General features: G+C 41.7%; 1 protein-coding gene across 1 annotated transcript; it reads right to left on the bottom strand.

Moving 5' to 3' along the window:
* Positions 1–10,465: 10,465 nt before the first annotated feature.
* On the bottom strand, positions 10,466–16,984 carry ACRV1 (acrosomal vesicle protein 1). The gene is made up of 4 exons (XM_025465030.3): positions 16,827–16,984; positions 13,459–14,139; positions 11,776–11,895; positions 10,466–10,845 (listed from the first exon to the last, which is right to left on the bottom strand). Exons 1-4 carry the CDS (start codon positions 16,873–16,875, stop codon positions 10,721–10,723), a joined length of 975 nt encoding a protein of 324 aa, XP_025320815.1. The 5' UTR covers positions 16,876–16,984; the 3' UTR covers positions 10,466–10,720.
* Positions 16,985–22,535: the final 5,551 nt, after the last annotated feature.

The raw sequence follows: 22,535 nt of genomic DNA, 5'->3' as shown, positions 1-22,535 counted from the left end.
CAGATAAACATGTCTGTCATCTCAGTTTTGGCATGGATTGCTTGTCTTTATATTTTACTTTCATTTAGTGTGGGATCTTCCTGGTTTTTGGTATGAAGAGTGATTTTTTGAAACTTGGACATTTTTAAATTATATCCTGGGCATACAATTTTACTGAAGCATTTTGTTTTAGTTGGCTTTTTTTTTGCAACAGTTCCGGCAATGAGGTGGACAATACCTTGTTCCTACCCAGTAGAGACAGATGTACAGGTTTCCCATTTGGCACCCAAGTCGGAGAGCCCTTCATTGCTGCCATGCAGGGTAGAGTTCCAATTTCACACGTGGTCTCTGCTGATACTATCATGGGGACTGCCTCAGTATGCTGGGTAATGGGGAAAATCTCAACCTCAGTAGACTTCCTCTGATACCACCAATGAGAATGGGAACTCCCCATTATTGTTAAGTGGAGGCAGAAGTCCTGGCTTTCCACATGGCCATGCTGACACTGGCAAGGGCCCTGTTTCTTACTGGGGGGTGAATGTCCCAACTCCTTCTTTGGCCTTACCTGATACAACCACAGCAGGGGGGTTAGGCACCTAATTATAGGCTCATTAGGGTGGAAGTGCAGGCTCCTGACTTGGCCTTTGCTTGCCTTGGTGGGTATGGGACTATAGTTGTTCTGTGGTTAGTTAGCTGTAATTAATTGGTTATTGTCTTTGGTGGGGGGGGTGGAGAGTAAAAAAATTAAACATTTAATAATAAATTCCTTATATTTGTACAGCTTACAATTTTTAACATTTTATTTTAATCTCCATAAAGTTAATATACAGTGTTCTATTAGTTTCAAGTATATAATATAGTGATTCAACAATTCAGTACAGGGGATCCCTGGGTGGCTCAGTGGTTTAGCGCCTGCCTTTGGCCCAGGGCATGATCCTGGAGTCCCGGGATCGAGTCCCGTGTCAGGCTCCCGGCATGAAGCCTGCTTCTCCCTCTGCCTGTGTCTCTGCCTCTCTCTCTCTCTCTCATGAATAAATAAATAAAAAATCTAAAAAAAAACCAAAAAATTCAGTACAGTACTCAGTGCTCATCATGATAAGTGTATTCCTTTTTTTCTTTTTGTTTTTTGTAAATATTTTATTTATTTATGAGAGACACAGGTAAGGGGAGAAGCAGGCTCCATGCAGGGAGCCTGACGTGGGACTTGATCCTGGGTCTCCAGGATCACGCCCAGGCTGAAGGTGGCGCTAAACTGCTGAGCCACCCGGGTTGCCCGATAAGTGTATTTTTAATCCCCTTTACCGTTTCATCCCTCTACCTACCTTCCCTCTGATAACTGTTTGTTTTGTATAGTTAAAAGACTGTTTCTTGGTTTGTCTCTTTGTTTTTCCTTTGTTTTGTTTCTCAAATTTCACATATGTGTAAGATCATATGGTATTTGTCTTTCTCTGATTGGCTTATTTCTCTTATTATACTCTCTAGGTCCATCTATCTTGTTAGAACTGGCAAGATCTCATTCTTTTTTATGGCTGAGTAATATTCCTCTGTGTGTGTGTGCGTGTGTGTATCACATCTTCTTTATCCATTCATATATCACACTTGGGGTGCTTCCATAATTTGGCTGTTGTAAATAATGCTACAGTAAACATAGGAGTGTACTAATCCTTTTGAATTAGTTTTCTCATATTCTTTGCGTAAATACCAGTTGTGCAAATACCCAGTAGTGTGAGTTGCTGGATCATATGGTAGTTCTATTTTTAAATTTTTGAGGATCCTCCCTACTGTTTTCCATAGTAGCTGCACCATTTTGCATTCCCACCAAGAGTCACCACGGTTCCCTTTGTTACCAAGAATGAGATGGAAAGAAAAAGAAACCTCAGTTCTTTTCACTGCCATAGTAAAGAATTGCAGGACAGCAAAATGAAAATAAAGCAAAACAAAGTTTTAGTCAAGTGCACTCCAAGGGAGGAGCCAGCCAGTCAAGAGAGACAATGGAAAACATTCCCCTACAGCCACAGTTTTCTACCTTTATTCGAGTAAATCAAATACTTTTTAGTATTGCATTTTAATTTTTCCATTGGCTTTTTAGCTATACGTTTGTGTATTTTTTTAAATGAGTTTTCTTTAAGGATTACTTTATCTCTTCACAGTTGAATAAATTAATACTGTACTACTTCACTTAAAAATTCGAAACTTTTTTTTTTTTTAAGATTTTATTTATTTGAGAGATAGAGCGAGCGAGAGAGCACAAGCTGGAGGGAGAAGGATACTCCCTACTGATCAGGGAGCCCAACATAGGGCTCAATCCTAGGACTCCGGGATCATGACCTGGGCCAAAGGCAAACACTTGACCAACTGAGCCACCGAGGTGCCCCAAAACTTTTTTTTTTTTTTTAAGTTGGCTCCATGCCCAGCACGGGAGCTTGAACTCACAGCCCTGGGATCAAGCCCTGAGCTGAGATCAAGAGATTGATGCTTAACCAACCGAGCCACCCAAGTGTCCTGAAAAAAAGAAACTTTTGAAACTATGGTTCCAGATACCTCCTCTTTCCTTTGTGCTATCATTGTTATGTGTATCTTTTTACGTTAAAAATAATTTTATCTTTAAGCAGGTATGGCTTTTAAAATTAGGAAAAGAAATAAGGTATATGTCTTATATTTACCACGTTTATTATATTTGTTCTCCACATTTCTTCCTGTAGATCAGAGTTGCCATCTGGCATCCTTTTCATTCAGCTTCCTTGAACAAGAAGAAATTACTTCAGCTTTTTATTTATTTATTTATTTTTTGAGGCAGAAACACTCAACCACTGAGCCATCCAAGTGCCCCTGAGACTCCAATTAATCTTATGTTCTATTGCTTGATACTGTCCCACAAGTCACTGAAGTTTTGTTCACTTTAATATTTTTTTTAATTTTTTATTTATTTATGATAGTCACAGAGAGAAAGAGAGAGGCAGAGACATAGGCAGAGGGAGAAGCAGGCTCCATGCACCGGGAGCCCGACGTGGGATTCGATCCCGGGTCTCCAGGATTGCACCCTGGGCCAAAGGCAGGCGCCAAACCGCTGCGCCACCCAGGGATCCCCACTTTAATATATTTTTTAATGATTTTATTTATTTATTCACGAGAGACACAAAGAAAGAGGCAGAGACAGGGAGAGGGAGAAGCAAGCTCCATGCAGGGAGGCTGATGTGGGACTTGATCCCGGCACTTCAGAATCACCCCCTAAGCCGAAGGCAGATGCTCAACTGTTGAACCACCCAGGCGTCCCTCTTTAATATTTTTTTCTCTGTTTTTCAAGTTGGATAATTTCTGTTGAGCTTTCTTCAAAATTGCTGATTCTTATGTGGTCTCCAATATGCTGTTAAGATCATCCAGTGATTTTTTTTTTCAGTTTTGTACTTTTCAATTGTAAAATTTTCATTTGGTTCTTTTTTGTAGTTTTAGTTTGTGTTGAGATTCCTTATCTATTCACTCATATGAGAGTATTTTTTTAATTTATTTTTTAAAGATTTATTTATTTATTTATGACAGTATTTAAAAAAATTTTTTTTAAAGATTTTATTTATTCATGAGAGATACAGAGAGAGAGAGAGAGAGAGAGGCAGAGACACAGGCAGAGGGAGAAGCAGGCTCTCTGCCAGGAGCCAGACGTGGGACTTGATCTCAGGTCGCCAGGATCAGGCCCTGGCCTGAAGGTGGCGCTAAACCGCTGAGCCACCCGAGCTGCCCTATTTTTTAAAAATTTTATTTACATTTAGTTAATTAGCATATATTATTTATTTCAGAAGTAGAGCTCAGTGATTCATCAGTTGTATATAGCACCCAGTACTCATTACATCAAGTGCTCTCCTTCATGTCCGTCCTCCCAGTGATCTTCAGTTTGTTTCCTATGATTAAGAATCTTATGGTTTGTCTCTCTGATTTCATCGTTTTATTTTTTCCTCTCTTCCCCTATGATCCTCCGTTTTGTTTCTTAAATTCCATATAAGAGTGAGATCATATGATAATTGTCTTTCTCTGATTATTTCACTTAGCATAATATTCTCTAGTTCCATCCACATTGCAAATGGCAAGATTCCATTTTTTTGATGGTTGAGTAATGTTCCATTGTATTTACATACCACATCTTCTTTATCCATTCATCTGTTGAAGGACATCTCAGCTCTTTCCATAGTGTGGCTATTGTGGACATTGCTGCTATAAACATTGGGGTGCAGGTGCCCTTTCGGATCATTACGTTTGTATCTTTGGGGTAAATACCCAGTAATGCAATTGCTGGGTCATGGGGTAGCTCCAACTTTTTGAGGAACCTCTATACTGTTTCCAGAGTGGCTGCACCAGCTTGCAGTCCCACCAACAGTGTAAGAGGGTTCCCCTTTCTCCGCATCCTCGCCAACATCTGTTGTTTCCTGACTTGTTAATTTTAGCCATTCTGACTGATGTGAGGTGGTATCTCATTGTGGTTTTGATTTGTATTCCCCTGATGTCCAGTGATGTGGAGCATTTTTTCATGTGCTTGTTGGCCGTGTGTATGTATTCTTCTTCTTCTTTCTTTTTTTTTTAAGATTTTATTTATTTATTCATGAGAGACAGAGAGAGAGAGGTACAGGGAAGCAGGCTCCATGCAGGGAGCCTGACATGGGACTTGATCCCAGGTCTCCAGGATCACGCCCTGGGCTGAAGGCGGTACTAAACTGCTGAGCCACCAGGGCTGCCCCATGTGTATGTCTTCTTTGGAAAAATGTCTTTTCATGTCTTCTGCCCATTTCTTGTTTGGATTATTTGTTTTTTGGGTGTTGAGTTTATAAGTTCCTTATAGATTTTGGATACTAGCCCTTTTCTGATGCGTCATTTGCAAATATCTTCTCTCATTCTGTAGTTGCCTTTTGGTTTTGTTGACTGTTTTCCTTTGCTATGCAAAAGCTCTTTATGTTGATGGAGTCCCAATAGTTCATTTTTGCCTTTGGAGACCTGTCTAGCAAGACGTTGCTGCAGCCAAGGTCAAAGAGGTTGCTGCCTGTGTTCTCCTTTAGGGTTTTGATGGATTCCTATCTCACATTCAGGTCTATCATCCATTTTTGTGTATGGTGTGAGGAAATGGTCTAGTTTCATTCTTATGCATGTAGCTGTCAAATTTTCCCAGCACCATTTGTTGAAGAGACTTTTTTCCACTGGATATTCTTTCCTGTGTTGTTGAATATTAGTTGACTATAGAGTCTATTTCTGGGTTCTGTAGTCTATTCCATTGATCTATATGTTTTTATGCCAGTACCTTACTGTCTTGATGATTACAGCTTTGTAATAGAGCCTGAAGTCCAAATTGTGATGCCACTAGTTTTGGTTTTGTTTTTCAACAGTCCTTCAGCTATTTGGGATCTTTTCTGGTTCCATACAAATTTTAGGATTAATTGTTCCAACTCTGAAATAAGTTGATTTTGATAGGCAGTACATTGAATGTGTAGATTGCTCTAGGTAGCATAGACATTTTAACAATATTTGTTTTTTCAATCCACGAATATGAAATGTTTTTCCATTTCTTTTGTTTTGTTTTGCTTTTTTGTTTTTCTATTTTTTTGTGTCTTCCTCAATTTCCTTCATGAGGCATGACACTATTTTCCTTTAGAGTCTTAAACACATCTCTAATAGCTGCTTATTGCTTTTGTTTACTAATTCCAATGTGTGGTATTTCTTGGGGTCAGTAACTTTTTTTTCTTTGCTATGGGTTACATTTTTATTTCTATGCCTTTATTTCTTATTACATAGTGGACATAGTAAATGATGCATTGTAGAGGTTCTGGACTTTGTACGTTCCTCTGAAGAGCATCAACTTGTTTTCTACTAGGTGGTTATCTTGGGTTGACTTTGTTGTGCCCAAGATTGCGAATCTGAGAAACCACCAAGGAGCCGACACTGATGCAAACACACGAGGGTTTATCTGCAAGCTCGAGCTTGGGTCCAAGTATACCCAACACAGCGGAGCAGAGACTTGGACCCCGAGACTAAGAGGCGTAGCAGCTTTATAGGGGCCAGTGGCCAATGGGATTGTAATATATGCAGAAAGTTGCACAGTCATGTAGGTCCACACGCAGGTGGCCGATTGAATTACATCTTACCCTATAGTATCAATTTGAACTGGCCTATCACTCTGGTCAGAATGGGTGCGCAGTTCTGGTGGGCACAAGGCGGGGTTACATTGTTATGAGCCGATTTCCGATTAGGGTGTGCCCAGCGGCTTGACTAGGGTGGGGCAGTGCCTTAAGCAATAAGCAGGTCCTGTGGGGGTGATACAGGAGGTGGCGGGTGCAGCACAAAATGGAATTAGTCCTGCTCTGCTTGTCCAGGGGCAGGAGATTTTTGTTAAATTTCCTGGGTCCCACAGACTTGTAGTCCAAACTCTATCTTCTTTGAGGTAGATAGCAGCACACATCTCTGTTCAGTTCTTTCAGCTTCCTGGAGTCAGTGATCAGCCAAAAATTTGGTCATAGTTTATATTCATTTTGAGGTTTCATTGTGGCTTCTTACTTTCCAGGATTTCTCTAATTTTACAGCTGCTCTGCTAGCCCTAATGTTTATTCTCTGATTCCTCAAACCAGTAAATTGTGGGTTTGTCCTTGATCTGTGGACTAAAAAATCCTCTCAGGCATAAGGCCACAGACTTGCAATTCTAACCCAGCACTGTTCCTGTCTTTTTAGGGGTGACTTCTCTCCAGTTCCTTTAAAGGAACTTTCAAATAGCTCTTTTCTATTTTTTGCCCCATTTATAATTGTTATCTGAAGGAGGGTTAGTTTGACCAAACTATTACACTATTAATGGAAGCCACAACTTCCCCTCTCTTACTTTTTAACCACATATTTGAACTTCTTTCCTCAACATATGTAACTATATTTATAGCATAGATTTAGCTACTACTTATTCCCTTCATTCCCTCAAAAAACATATGTCAATAATGTTAGTAGGATTCCATTTTTCTTCTTGCCTTCAGTAGATCATATTTCAAGTTGAGAATTCATTTAGAATTTTAGTTCCAGGTTTGGTACTTTATTTCTGAATGCCAGTTTATCAAGGAGTAGTACTATGTGTCCAAAATAATTTTCACTCAGAAATTTGAGAAGTTTGAAAAGGAGCCTGAGGGAGTCTCTGGACCACAACCATTTATTTTGACTTGTGAAAAAACTCTCCAGTTTGTCTTGCTTAGGATCCTGTAATCTTAATAATTTAATTAATAATCTTAATTTTGTATACTTATATACCACAATTTAATAATTTTGACTGTTTTCAGGATTAAAAGAGAAGGCATCAACAAGACTGCTAAATGCATTGCATGGCCTAGGGTATATATTCCGTAAGTGCTAGTTACCACTCTGTTCACATTGATGATTGTCTTCATGGAAATACATATCCAAAGTCAGTGCCCAGCTCATTTGGTTTTAAGCCAGTAATACATACTTTTTTTTTTTTAATTGGAGTTCAATTTGCCAACATACAGCATAACACCCAGTGCTCATCCCACCAAGTGCCCCCCTCATTGCCCATCACCCAGTCACCCCAACCCCCCACTTACTTCCCCTTCCACTACCCCTTATTCATTTCCCAGAGTTAGGTGTCTCTCATGTTTTGTCACCCTCACTGATATTTTCACTCATTTTCTCTCCTTTCCCTTTATTCCCTTTCACTAATTTTTTATATTCCCCAAATGAACGAGGTCATATAATGTTTGTCCTTTTCCGATTGACTTATTTCACTCAGCATAATAACCTCTAGGTCCCTCCACTTCAAAGCAAATGGTGGGTATTTGTCGTTTCTAATGGCTGAGTAATATTCCATTGTATACATATACCACATCTTCCTTATCCATTCATCTTTCAATGGACACCAGGCTCCTTCCACAGTTTGGCTATTGTGGACATAATAGCTGCTATAAACATCGGGGTGCAGGTGTCCTGGCATTTCACTGCATCTGTATATTTGGGGTAAATCCCCAGCAGTGCAATTGCTGGGTCGTAGGGCAGATCTATTTTTATCTCTTTGAGGAACCTCCACACAGTTTCCCAGAGTGGCTGCACCAGTTCACATTCCCACCAACAGTGCAAGAGGGTTCCCCTTTCTCCACATCCTCTCCAACATTTTTTGTTTCCTGTCTTGTTAATTTTCCCCATTCTCACTGGTGTGAGGTGGTATCTCATTGTGGTTTTGATTTGTATTTCCCTGATGGCCAGTGATACGGAGCATTTTTTCATGCGCTTGTTGGCCATGTCTATGTCTTCCTCTGTGAGATTTCTGTTCATGTCTTTTGCCCATTTCATGATTGGATGGTTTGTTTCTTTGCTGTTGAGTTTAAGAAGTTCTTTTTTTTTTTTTTTTAATATTTATTTATGATAGTCACACAAAGAGAGAGAGAAAGAGAGGCAGAGACATAGGCAGAGGGAGAAGCAGGCTCCATGCACCGGGAGCCCGACGTGGGATTCGATCCTGGGTCTCCAGGATCGCGCCCTGGGCCAAAGGCAGGCGCCAAACCGCTGCGCCACCCAGGGATCCCCAGTTTAAGAAGTTCTTTACAGATCTTGGATACTAGCCCTTTATCTGATGTGTCATTTGCAAATATCTTCTCCCATTCTGTAGGTTGTCTTTTAGTTTTGTTGACTGTTTCTTTTGCTGTGCAGAAGCTTCTTATCTTGATGAAGTCCCAATAATTCATTTTTGCTTTTGTTTCTCTTGCCTTCATGGATGTATCTTGCAAGAAGTTGCTGTGGCCAAGTTAAAAAAGGGTGTTGCCTGTGTTCTCCTCTAGGATTTTGATGGAATCTTGTCTCACATAGTACATACTTAAATCCATAGATGAAAATATTAAATTCGTCACAGCTTATATTTCTCTGTTAAAGTACAACAATGTTTAATATGTTGTCAATTTGGATATTCCCATATAAAAAAATATCAATGTAAACATCACTGAGTTTTAGACAATGGAAAATAAAATTATATACTGAGAAACATGCCTCCAGTGATTGTTAAAAAAAAAAAAAAGTGAAAATGAGTTTGTCTTCCAGCCAACAGTTCTTGCCAATGAAGAGTCTGTTACCAATATGTTTTTGGGAGAGGGTCCATGATGTATGTATGTGTGTGTATATAATATTTTAGTTTCACAAACAGTTAAGTCTGTTTCTTGCTGTAGTAGTCTAAGAGCTTTGTTTTGTTTTAAGATTTTATTTATTCATGAGAGACACACAGAGGCAGAGGGAAAGGCAGGCTCCCTGCAGGGAGCCCAATGTGGGGACTCTATCTCAGGACCCCGGGATCACGACCTGAGCCAAAGGCAGATGCTCAACCACTGAGCCACCCAGGTGCCCTGTATTCCAAGAGTTCTTAAGCATGAAATCTAAAACCCTGTCCATAAAAGAAAAAAATAGTGAATTGGGTTTTATCAAAATTAAAGGCTTTCGCTCTGCACAAGACACTGTTTTTTTTTTAATTATTTATGATAGCCACATAGAGAGAGAGAGAGAGAGAGAGAGAGGCAGAGACACAGGCAGAGGGAGAAGCAGGCTCCATGCACCGGGAGCCCGACGTGGGACTCGATCCCGGGTCTCCAGGATCGCGCCCTGGGCCAAAGGCAGGCGCCAAACCGCTGCACCACCCAGGGATCCCTGCACAAGACACTGTTAAGACTACTGTTAAGACTACTCAGGAGGTTTTAAACAGAGCTTTGAGAGAGCAGTGGCTGAAAGGAGATGGGCTTGTATAGGAAGAGAGGATTGACTTTGGTCTTGAAAGAACTGTTCTGCCTGATACTTATCATGTGCTGGAAACAAATTGAATTACAGATTTGGTTTTGAAATCTGGCCTTGGCTCAATGTAGCTCTGTAACCAAGGCAAGTTTGGAACAACATGGAGTATGAATAAATAAATCCTATGTATTTGTAAACTAAGGATGATGCTATCCTTCTTGTCTCCCTTACTGGGCCTTTTTCTGAGACGATGAGACCATTTGTATGAAAACACATTGAAGAATATAACACTAATACAAGGAGAGAGAGGGACTTTACAGTATTTCCACCTGCTCCAATGCTGAGATGATCCAGTAACATTGTGTGAGAAAAGGATTTAAGCAGTATGACCTACTACATATTTAATAACAAAATTTTTTAAAAAGTCATTTTATTGTTATAGTTATGTTAAGAATAAACTCTTAAGGACTGAAATTCTCAAGAGCCAAAGAAGGAATGAGTTTTGGACCACATCATTGGATGGTAGAAAGGGGTAGGGTTTCTATTGTGATGGAAAAGGAGGGGGGTCAGAGAAGGTCCCACAGTATTGTTTAAGCTACCTGCATTTCTCTTTGTGGTCTCTGCCCTGGGGGACTCCTCCACTTTGAGGAATGTGGAGTGATTTAAAATGCATCCACTTTAGTGTGAGGAGAGGAAGCAAGATCTGACTGATCCTGCAACTGGCTGATAGGAAAAGAAGTCCGTTTTCCAGTCTGTATTCTTGACCATGCGGAATTTATTGAGAAAGAAAAGAATGTTGAGAGATGGGGTAAGGGAAGACAGATGACAGAGAAAAATGGGAAACAGCATGGATAGGAGAAGAAAAGTGAAGTATTTGCACATTCTGTTTAACACTCAGAGGCAGATGTAATTAGTTGTTGACTGGGGAAGAAACAAAACATAAATTGGGCCATATTGGGTGATGGAGGATTTTTGCTGCCTGAGTCAGGGTAGGAAGCAAGGGCACAGGCTTCTAGATCTTGTTGCAGAAAGATTGGTTCCGACAACATATAATTTGCATCCTGGTTCCATGGGAGAAGAGATTCATAGATGGGCACATGTTTTCACATCCCTGAACCATGAATTGGAGTTTTCCACCTGAAAGAAGCAGAGACAGACTGTAGTGAGCAGAAGGCTTCCTCCTTGTCCTTCGCCTTCACCCATGGCCCCCAGTGTTCTGCAAGCACAACCAAGACCTCCAGCTTGTATATTCTTCCTCCCCTCTCCTTTTTTTTTTTTTTTTTTTTTTTTAATTTATTCATGAGAGAGAGAGAGAGAGAGAGGTGGAGACACAGGCAGAGGGGAAGCAGGCTCCATGCAGGGAGCCCGACGTGGGACTTGATCCCCGGTCTCCAGGATCACGCCCTGGGCTGAAGGTGGTGCTAAACCGCTGAGCCACCAGGGCTGCCCTCTCCCCTCTCCTTCCATCTGTCTTCTGGGCCCTTCCTCATATCTGTTGCCCACACCCTCTGTTGAGGGCTAGACAAACCACAAGTCAGGTAGTATGTTTCATAGAATGGCAGTAACCAAGATCTTTTATTTTGGTATAAGGGTAGAGAGGTATGGGAATATAATAAGACAGGTCCAGCAACCTGTGAACACTGACTGATTGACAATGGCTTATTCATTTATTCAGCATTTACTAAATGCCTACCATGTACTAAACATTGTGCTAAGTGCTAGGAAAATATAGCTGTGAACAAGACAGACAGTCTTGAGCTTATGGTCAATGTCTCAACATCTCAAGGTACAGCTCATACATTTCTTTAAGAGGAAGAGACGGCTAGTCTCCCTGTCTCCTTTTAAGACATCAGAGTGCTCCTGGGAAGGCCTCTACCTCCCAATCAGTAGCTGGAATTCTGCTCTTAATTCTTGAGAGGATAAGTTTCTCCTGAATCTCCCAAGTTTCTGGGGAATCGCAGCTTGACCCCTCCTCAGGCTCCTGCCATCCCAGCTGCTCTCCAGAGTACTCAAGTTAGTTGATGTGTGTTTCTCTGGCAAAGATTGTATCATGAAGTCCCCACATACCTTCAAAGATCTTCTTTAACATGCACTGCTGGGAATTCTGAGTGGAGCAGACTCCCTCTCCACGAAGACATTTTCCTTGATCATTCATATATGAGCATGTGTGACAATTTAATATTGGGCCTGCAAATTTAAGATAAGCTTGTTGAAATTTCCTGATGGACTAGGCACAGAGCTATGAGTCACAAGGAGAGGAATGAAGGGCCTGGATATAACACGCTTCATTGTTTGGTTCTTGGGCATTTGAGGGCCCTATGTCTGATAAAGCATAGTCTATCTTCTGGACCAGAGGAAATTCCTTCATTCTTTCTGCTTCATCTATCATTGTCATTGCTGAAGAACCCCAAATTTCTCTCTATAATGCTGATGTTAACTCCAATTCATATTCCCCCTGACTTCCTGGACATTTATAATTAGATGTCCTTTTGCCATGTCTAACTCCATAGGAGCAAAGAAGAACTTTAATCATATGACTGGCTCCCATTTGGACTCCCCCCATCATACTCTCACCCACAAGGCACAAATATTTAGAGCACGAGCTAACTGGTTGACAAGCTATGTTAGAATGCTCTGATGTTGCAGATTCTGTGTAGAGTGATCATTCTCCATTTTCAAGTCAACCGTCGACTATGTCAATTTGTCACAAAAGGCATTCTTTAAGAAATGCTTCCATCTTGTCTCTTTTACTATCTCCATTGCCAAATCCCTAGTTAGGGAAACAAAGAAATAGGAAAGATGTGGGCCTTGTCAGAGCAGATGTGTCAGAGCAACTTAAGTTGGATCCAAGGATTGTAACTCTCCAGCTATGTGATGTTAGTCTCACTTCTTTCATCTGAAGATTGGAATACCACTACATATGCAATGGGAGGAAATATGAAGTGCTTATGTCTGGTAATATCTTGAGGTGTCAAACTCTGGATCTGGTTTTCCTTCCTTGAGCAGCCCTTTTTAGTAAGAGCCAAAGAATTGCAGTTGTGCTTGGAACTTCTTTAGGAACCTAGCAGAGACTAAAGTGTGTTCATGCTTTATTTTCCACATTTAAACAAACAAAATGGAGACACCAGCACCAGGGCTAGACAGGCATTCTAACATAGGTTTTTTTTTTTTTTTTTTTTAAGATTTTATTTATTCATGAGACACACACACACACAGAGAGACAGAGACACAGGCAGAGGGAGAAACAGGCTCCATGCAGGAAGCCTGACATGGGACTCGATCCTGGGTCTCCAGGATCACGCCTTGGGCTGAAGGCAGTGCTAAACCACTGGGCCACCCTCTAACATAGATTGTTAAGGCAGAGTTAGCACAAAGTTCATGAAGGTTAGTCTCCTCATGAAGGTTAGTTGCTCCTTCCAAGGGAGCAGTGGGCATTTGTATTTGTAATTACTTACATAGAGTGAAGTTGGAGGGACTGCTGGAATTTTGTATTTGTGTTATTTCATTTTTTTAAAGGGCCCTCAAAGTTGTTTAGCCTTCAGAGCCCCACAAAACCTGTCTCCTGCCTTCCTGGTACTATTGTAAAGAGGTGTAAATAGTGTCTTTGAGAGAGCTATGAACTGTTTGTGAACTGGTCTTTCTTCCAAACCCTCTCCTTAAAATTGGGTTTCTTGATGTGTTGCATATTTCACACCTGAAATCAAGGACTAGCACCCAACCAGATGTGCTTCCCCTGAAAATGTGCCTTACCTGAAAATGTGCTTGAAGGTGGAATGCCTGAAGGCTGTTCACCCAGTGGCTTTTCACCTGAAGCCTGTTCACTTGAAGCCTGTTCAGCTGAAGCTTGTTCAGCTGAAGCCTGTTCACTGTAAGCCTTCTCATTGGAAGCTTGTTCACCTGATGGCCTTTCAGCTACAGCCTGTTCACCTGAAGGCTTTTCAGCTACAGCCTGTTCACCTGAAGGCTTTTCAGCTACAGCCTGTTCACCTGAAGTTTGTTCAGCTGAAGGTTTTTCACCAGAAGACTGTTCACCGGAAGGCTGTTCACCTGAAGACTTTTCACCGGAAGGCTGTTCACCTGAAGACTTTTCACCGGAAGGCTGTTCACCAGAAGGCTGTTCACCAGAAGTGTGCTCACTTGTAGCATGTTCACTAGAGGTGTGTTCACCCGTAGCACGTTCACCTGAAGTGTGTTCACCTGAAGTGTGCTCACCTGAAGTATGCTCAGTTGAAGAATGTTCAGCTGAAAAGTGCTCAACGGAAGTATGCTCACCTGAAGTGTGCTCACTTAAAGTGTTCTCACCTGCAGCAGTCTCATATAAAGCCTCACCATCTGATGGGTTTCCAAGTGAAAAGTACTCACCTGAAAGTTGCTGAACTGAAGCTTGATGATCCATAGAGCCAGGAGGCTCATCAGGCTGACCTGATGCTCCTGGAATGGAGAAGGAACAGAAGATGGTGAAGATAAGAGAACGAATATCCAGGGTAAAGACTTTTTTTTTTTTCAAAGATTTTATTTATTTATTCATGACACACACACACACACACACACACACACACACACACATGGAGAGGCAGAGACACAGGCAGAGGGAGAAGCAGGCCCCATGCAGGGAGCTTGACATGGAACTCCATGCTGGGTCTCCAGGATCAGGCCCTGGACTGAAGGCGGCGTTAAACCGCTGCCCAAAGACTGTTTTTCTTATACAATAAAGCTACGGTGGAATTCCTGGGTTTCCTTTGGGCCTGGTCAGGTATCTGAAGATCTTGCAGATGTTGGAGGATATCATCTAGTTACCCAAGAGACCATGAAGGACAGAGGTGTTAATGAAACGCATTGAGACTGCCTCTGGTATTTAAAGGAAGAATTTTAAGATCCACATTATTAAGAAATGCACAGGGAAGCCCATGTACCAAAAGCACCTGAAGGGAAAATGATGTGCCTTCCTCCTTCAGGAAATCAATGTGCCATCAATCACATAATCAGAAGTCTACCACCAGCCCTCCCTCCAGTCTTTTGTGGGTGAAAAGCAAGAACGATAAAGATACAAAAGGGAAAGAGAAAGCAAGTTGTTTCAATAGCTAAGTAATTCTAGCTGTAATTGAAGGTGGAAGATTTTACACTTCGGATAGGATAAAATTTTCAACCAGAGGTGACAAATATCTAATGAACCCACAAAAATGATCAGATGGGATTTAAGACCTTTTTATTCTTACACTCAATCACCAATCCATGTGGGTTAGAGACTCAAAGTTGGAATCAATTATTAAGATAAAAACATTCTTTGCTTATTTATTTCTGAATTCAGATTCCTTGTGATATAACATTTATACCCACTTTATGCTGTTGCCATGAGTTTTCAGTATGAAAAATCGTGAAGCACCTAGTTTATGGCTTAAGTGCTCAATTTTATTTCTCTCTCCTCCCCACTTTACCCTGGGGCTTAAAAAACTCTTAGCAGGTCATTCTCTTCTGGCCAGCCAATCCTTTCTACCTTTAATCCACCTCACCAATGACTATCAGACAAATATTCTTTAGGTATGACTTTCATTTTATTGAATGTAGCACCAAGCAATTTGATTATTACTCTTTGGTTAGACTGAGTAACCCAGAGGAGGGTGGGTAGACTACAAGGACCGAATCTTAATTCTAGCCAGAAGCTGAGAGGAATGACAAGATATTTTGAGGTGGAGGTAACCTAAGGCTCGAAATTACCCTTATCTCTGTAAGAGCCCTGCAATAGATAACATATATTCTGGGTGATTCACAGTCTATAATCAATGACTTTCTTAAAGACTAAGATTAGAATATGTTGATAAAGGAAAAACAAGGTTTGGAAAAGCTTTTGGGAGGTTTTATTTTTAAAAGTTGTTACTGAGTATTATCTGCTTGACTGATTCTTTAATAGTTAACAGAAGTTTTAATAAAGATTTCTGATGTGGAAAGGAGGCTTGAAAAAGCACAATCATTTCTTAGCCATTCTTATAGTTGATGACTTACTGCTTTGCCACGTGGCTGGCATATACTACCATCTGGTAGCTATATATCTACATTTCTAAGTTAACTTTCGAAAATCTCTTTTTATTTTTTTAAAGGATTTTATTTATTCATGAAGACACACACACACACACACACACACACACACACACACACACTCTGAGGGAGAGACAGGCAGAGGGAGAAGCAGGCTCCATGCAGGAAGCCTGATGTGGGACTCAATCTGGGACTCCAGGGTCACACCCTGGGCTGAAGTCAGGCGCTCAATGGCTGAGCCACCCAGGCGTCCCAACTTTTGAAAATCTAAGCAAAAAACCGAAATCTCGGACAAACAACATTCAATGGCAACACTTTGTCATTTAACTGACAGTTCAGAGCTCATGGCCTCTCTCTTCTCTAGGAGGAATAAGGGAGCACAGCCCATTATGAATGAGGATCCTCAAAAAGGAAATACAGACAACTGGATGGGTAGAAAGAACATGGCCACGAAGGAGAGGTTCATAAAGTCTCTGGCCCATAGCCCTGTTGTGTCCTGAGATGGCTTTCTGGGTACATCATATTCCCATCTTGTAGTTTTCCTTGCTACATTAGCTACATAAGGATCCCTTGCACTCAGCTCATTGAGACAAACTTTCATTGGATTTTCACAGAACCGTTAGACCTGTCTTTTCATCTCACAGATCATCAGGTACAAATGATCAGTGGCTGAAAAAAGTAGTAAGAATGAGACTGCTCCAAGCCAGCAGGCCTCTCTAATGATAAAGCCATTACTAGGAAGAATCAACTGGCTCAGAAGCTCTCAGAGTTGAATTTTTTAGCTATTCCTGATTTTGAGTCAGATTGGTTTGGGAACATATTCTGGTCTTTCTTCTTTATTTTAGATTTTATTTATTTGACAGAGAGTGCACACAAGCAGGGAAAGTGGCAGGCAGACAGAGAGGGAGAAGCAGGCTCCTGCAGAGCGAGAAGCCCCGTGCAGGACTGGATCCCTGGACCCTGGCATCATGACCTGAGCCAAAGGAAGATGCTTCACTGACTGAGCCACCCAGGTGCTCCTGGTCCTCCTTCAAGGGCTATAACACCTTAAAGAAGTTTCCCAAGGGCCAAGTTAGGGGACTCACCTCTGGCATATCCAATCAGATAAAGACTCATTAGTAAGAGAAACTTCATCTGGATTTTGGGAAAGAGGAGACCCTGGTGAAGGACACCCAAGAGCTATGAAGGAAAACTGTGAGCAGAAGCTCCTAATGCTAAGCTACAGCTCCCGGGAATTCTAGAACCTCAGACACCACCCATGTGCCTCACAATGGGTTGAGCTCTGAGGTTCTCATGTAGGCTATTCAGGCAGGATGGCCCTCTTAACAACTCAAGGCTAACTGTGCCAGTGAAGGCTAATTTGCCATGTATAAGGTGGTATATTGGGGCTCTTTGCCCTATCTTTAAAAACAAACCTTATTACCAAAATAACATATTATCTTTGTAATAAATTTTAAAAGCTATTCTCTTTCTCTTTTTTTAAGATCTTATTTATTCATGAGAGACACAGAGAGAGAGGCAGAGACACAGGCAGAGGGAGAAGCAGGCTCCATGCAGGAAGCCTGATGTGGGACTTGATCCCAGGACTCTAGGGTGCCGCCCTGGGCTGAAGGCAGATGCTCAACCACTGAACCACCCAGGGATCCCCAAAGCTATTCTCTTTTGAAATGTTCTTGACAAAGAGGTGTGATTGGCTGATTGTTTTCTATTTGGCTCTTTGAATCAGCCTTTTCTTTTTGGCCCTTGTAAGTTAATCTCTGTTGACTTGATCACCTGAATGCTGGTTGGGTTTGGCTTCAGACTGGATTTATTAGCCAGTGGAAGATTCGAGAGGGAAATACACACACACATACACATACACATTGAGATTGAAATATTTAGTCTATATTTATTCTTCCTTTCCTGCCACAGTTTTGATACTGGTTGGGTCTTGACATGACAAAGCTTCTATTGGGTGTCCTTTCTTCTATGGCTCCTGCTCTCAACCAGCTATGGTAACCTGTTGGTTTTGGTAAGAAACAAATGGCAAATACATGAAATGTATCCAGAAGAAGGACCAACAAGGGATGTTGAAAGCTGTGCCCTGAGCTGTAATTTCTATCAAGGGGGTAGAATATGGATGCAGTGAAGCATCCATATGATAGAAAGCTAGAACTGTTGGGGATTGCGTGGTAGAGATCCTATGGCCCTCACCTCCTACATCTTCCCTGCCCACCAACCTCGGACCTCTTTGGTACATGTAGTACTGAATGCCGGAACCAGAATAGATTTATCAGTCTTATAATTATTTAATATTTATCTCCTTCATTAGACTCTGAGCTCCTTGAAAGAAGGATCTCTGTCTGTCTGTCTTGATCACTGTATGTAGTACCTCACTATCTAGCAGCAGCTTTGTCATATAATACATACTTAATACATGCTTTCTGAATGAAGAAATGGATAAATTGCCTTTTCTGGGCCTCCCTCTGCCTCATAGTGGAAATTTTATAGAGAGCTCTTAGAATGGGCTGGCTAAAGACCGTGGGTCAGTTGGAGAAAAGGGATCACCAGGCATCAAAAGTTGCAGAGGGAGGCCTACCCTACTTGGCTTGTATTGGAGGACAAAACTAGGATTTGTGGGTCTGAGGCTGGGCTTCTGTGGAGTGGAAAAATTCATGAAAGAGTATGTTGCTGATAATCTTTTCTTCCATGTGGAGAGAGTCTGGAGAAACAGCTGGGGGATCATACTGAGTCAGACTTTCATTGATAGAAGTGGTGGAAATTTGTGGAAAGGGAGAGGCACTATGTATACCACCTACCAGTTGTTTTAAAGTTTGGCAGCACCCTTTTTTTTGCAACTTTCAGAACTTTCTGGAATATCACTGACTCACCCCTCCCCAGGAGTCACAGAATTGAAAGGTAAGACCTAAAGCCTAAATGGTCTTTCCTTAAACCTCAGCCTCCAACTTTTTCTTCCTTCTTTTCTTAAGGTTGACTTTACAGGACTGTATCCCAATCCCACCCAGGCTGGCTTTTCTTGGGGTCTACTTTGGAGACTTTTCTCCCTATGCCAGTGGTCTGGCACTGCAGAGCCAAACCTGTGAGTATCTGAGCACACTGTATAAGAAAACGTGGAGTGATGGAGAATTTGCTGTGGGACCAGAAGTGCTCCAGAGCTAAGATGTCCAGAGGTGCTCCAATCCCTGTGTCCTTCCTCTGCCCATCTCTGCATCCTAGATAAAAGTGAAGCTCCAGTTTCTTTTTTTTCTTCAAATGACCAATGACATTTATTTTTTATTTACATTTTTAAAAAATTTAAATTCAGTTTGCCAACATATAGTATAACACCCAGTGTTCATCTGAAACTCCAGTTTCTAAAGGCCTGAAGCAAAGCAAAGAAACTGCAGTGTCAACCCTGGCTGGTAATATTTGTGGCCTGGTTCAAAAAGATGAGCTGAACTGAACAGTCTTCTCCCAAGGGCTTGCAGTTGGAACACAGAGAGAGGCAACTAGGCTCTGTAGGAATAGTCTTATCTAGGGAGAGCTGAGTTGAAAGGTTATGTAACTCAAGTCTGAGACAGCTGTTTGGGGTCGAAGGGAAAATGAGCAAGCCAAGAAATCCAGGAAAGAATAACAGAAAACACAGAAGAGATGAAAGATACCATGCCTCCTTCAGTTGATCTTAGTTGACCTTAAATAATGGGAGGTGACTCAGATATTCATGTAGGGACACACACCACCCAGCCTGGGCCTCATGGAGACCTGGACACAGTCTGTGACCTGGAAGGTGTTTCTGGATACTTAGCAGTTCCAGTTTGGTTTCTTTTTTAAATAAACTTTTTATTTTTAATTTATTATTATTATTATTATTATTTAAGATTTTATTTATTCATAGAGATGCAGAGAGAGAGAGGCAGAGACACAGGCAGAGGGAGAAGCAGGCTCCATGCAGAGAGCCTGACGTGGGACTCGATCCCAGGTCTCCAGGATCACGCCCTGGGCTGCAGGCGGCGCTAAACTGCTGCACCACCAGGGCTGCCCAATTTATTATTATTTCTTAAAGTAAGCTCTACATTCAACATGGGGCTTGAACTTAGAGCCCTGAGATCAAGAGTTACATGCTCCATTGCCTGAGCCAGCCAGGTACCTCCAGTTCTAGTTCTAATAATCCTGTAGGTCTTAGTTTCTTCTAGTTTTCTTGCCTGTGTTTCTACTGCTCTTGTTCTGTTCCCTCTATTTTGTGACTTCTGCTTACTCATAATTCCTACTGATTTGGAATTTTTGCTTGCTCATCATTTTTTTTTTTTTTTTTTTAAATTTATGATAGTCACAGAGAGAGAGAGAGAGGCAGAGACACAGGCAGAGGGAGAAGCAGGCTCCATGCACCGGGAGCCCGACGTGGGATTCGATCCCGGGTCTCCAGGATCGCGCCCTGGGCCAAAGGCAGGCGCCAAACCGCTGCGCCACCCAGGGATCCCTTGCTCATCATTTTGGAGTGTGTGCTATTTCTGCTTATTCATGATTTCTGTTTATTCATGGCTTGTGCTCACCCCTGACTTCTGATGTGTGCCTTTGTCCTTTGGCCCTAATATGCACTGTTGACTCTGCTTACATTCAATTTTCTTTTTTATTTTCTTTTTTTTAAAAGATTTTATTTATTTCTTCATGAGGGACACAGAGAGAGGCAGGCTCCCTGTAGGAAGTCCAAGGTGGGACTTGATCCCAGGACCTGGGAGCATGACCTGAACCAAAGGTGGACGCTCAACCACTGAGCCACCCAGGTGCCCCATCCTTACTTTCAGTTTTCAGAGAAAACAGAGAATCTCAATGGTTTAAACTCTCACAATCATCATTTTTGCACAAAATTCTAATGCCAGCCTGTTTCATAGGCCTTTTATGCAATTCATGTCAGAAAGACACCAAGAGTCTAGGTTACACCTGGAATGGTGATCTCTGTTAAGAAACCTAGAGAAGGGGTCGTAGCTGTGGTAAGCATCCTGAAGCTTCTCAGAAGGCAGGGGGCAGTAAAATTGGAAAGTGTGTTGCTTCATCTGTGCAGTACTGCTGCCAGCGAAAGCCATCAAGACATCTTGCCATCTGTCCCCACATTTGCTTCCTTAGTGTCATCTCACTTGTCTCACTTTCTCTTACATCTTCATCCTATGTCCATCTCAAGCCTCACCCATACCCAGTTCCTAGTTATTCTCTGAATGTACAATGCTCTGTGACTTTCATGGTGCTCCTCCCCACTTTTCCTGAAATTGTACTTCTCCATCCCATCCTCCTGATGAGAACTAATTCTTACTTTTTACATATTCCCTACGAATAGGGAATCTATTCATAATCTATTTAATCTGTGTCAATCAACACCTACAAATTGAGGACTCCCTAAACCTATAAGCTGGCCCTTCCTCTTTAGTTCAGACTCAGATACCCAGCTACTAGCTGGACATTTCTATGTGGGTTCCCACAACATCTCAAACTCAACGTTTGTAATACTGAATTCATTGTTTGTACCCCAACTCTGTTCCTGGGACCTTTGGCTGAGTAACCAGCTCTTCCTTTGCCCTCCCCTCACACATTATATCAGTTTTACCTCTAACTGGTTCTTTGATTTATCAGCTCTTCTCTTTCCACTGACATAACCTGAGTTCAAGCTCATCTTTCTCCTGGACCACTGAAACAGCTGCTTCTTGATCTTTTGTCCTCATCAGAACTTTCCTTTGATCTGTTGTCAAAATTGACTTCTAAAACTAAAATCCTGAGCAATAAAGTTCCTCTGAATTTTCTGCAGACTCCAAACAAAGATGTCCAAGATCAAGCTTCTCCAGCTTCAGTTTCCATAGCCTGACATCCCTGTCAGTCACCTAGCATGCAAACAGATGGTTAGACACAGTCCTTTTGAGACAATGCATTGTTGAATATGGCACAAACCTGAGGAGAGGCCTGTTAAAAAGTGGGGAAATCTTCGATTTGGCTGTCTGTGTAGATTTGTTCCTTCCCCGATCTATCAAATCAGAGATGGGGCATGTGATATTATCACTGAGAATTGTATGAGTAGAAGGATATAGCAATTTCTACCTTTCACTTGCCCACCTTCTTTGAGTGGTGGTAATTTAACCCGTGATGTTCTGGGAACTGGCTTGAACTGGCTGAAGAGTGCTAATTGGTAAAGTTTCAGGAATTCTACAAGCTGTTTGTTGAACACAGCTATTAAAATTAACATATAAACTGACATATTAGAAACAAATACTCAAAACTTCATCACTTCTTAATTATGACATTTTACTATTATCTATGCTCATAAGGTTATTTAGTACTGTTGTATCTATATGCTGGAAATACTCTATAATAGTGGGCATATCTCTTCCCAACTCCCTATTCAGTGATGTCAGGATGGTAGCTGAAAATTGACATTTACACCGTGGAAATGTGCAAAGGCTACAAATCAGGGCTTTTCCCATCCAGGCTCACCCCACAAGCCAGTTGTTAAACGTTTACCAGCACACCAGGGGGCTAAATCCATGTACTTGTAATTACTGGGAAAAGTGGCCAACTTTTCAGGATATTGAAACCTTGCATGCTTTTTCATATCTGACAGGATGGCTGATCAAAATAACAGCCAGGAATTATATTTTTTTAAGATTTTATTTATTCATAGAGACACAAAGAGAGAGAGAGAGGCAGAGACACAGGCAGAGGGAGAAGCAGGCTCCATGCAGGGACTCGATCCCAGGTCTCCAGGATCACACCCCAGGCTGCAGGCGGCGCTAAACCGCTGCACCACAGGGGCTGCCCACTGCCAGGAATTCTGA

This window comes from Canis lupus, chromosome 5 (assembly GCF_003254725.2).
Source record: "Canis lupus dingo isolate Sandy chromosome 5, ASM325472v2, whole genome shotgun sequence".
Lineage (NCBI taxonomy): Eukaryota > Metazoa > Chordata > Mammalia > Carnivora > Canidae > Canis > Canis lupus.
Note: the sequence above shows the minus strand (reverse complement) of the source record. Positions and strands in the feature narration are given on the sequence as shown.

Excerpts from the sequence above, each read along its gene's own strand:
- ACRV1 (XM_025465030.3), bottom strand. The coding sequence starts at position 16,875 with ATGAAGTTTCTCTTACTAATGAGTCTTTATCTGATTGGATATGCCAGA. Across the intron at positions 14,140-16,826 it reads TCTGATTGGATATGCCAGAG|GAGCATCAGGTCAGCCTGAT; the intron begins GTGAGTCCCCTA and ends TCTCCATTCCAG. Across the intron at positions 10,846-11,775 it reads GTTAAAGAAGATCTTTGAAG|GTGGAAAACTCCAATTCATG; the intron begins GTATGTGGGGAC and ends TGCTTCTTTCAG.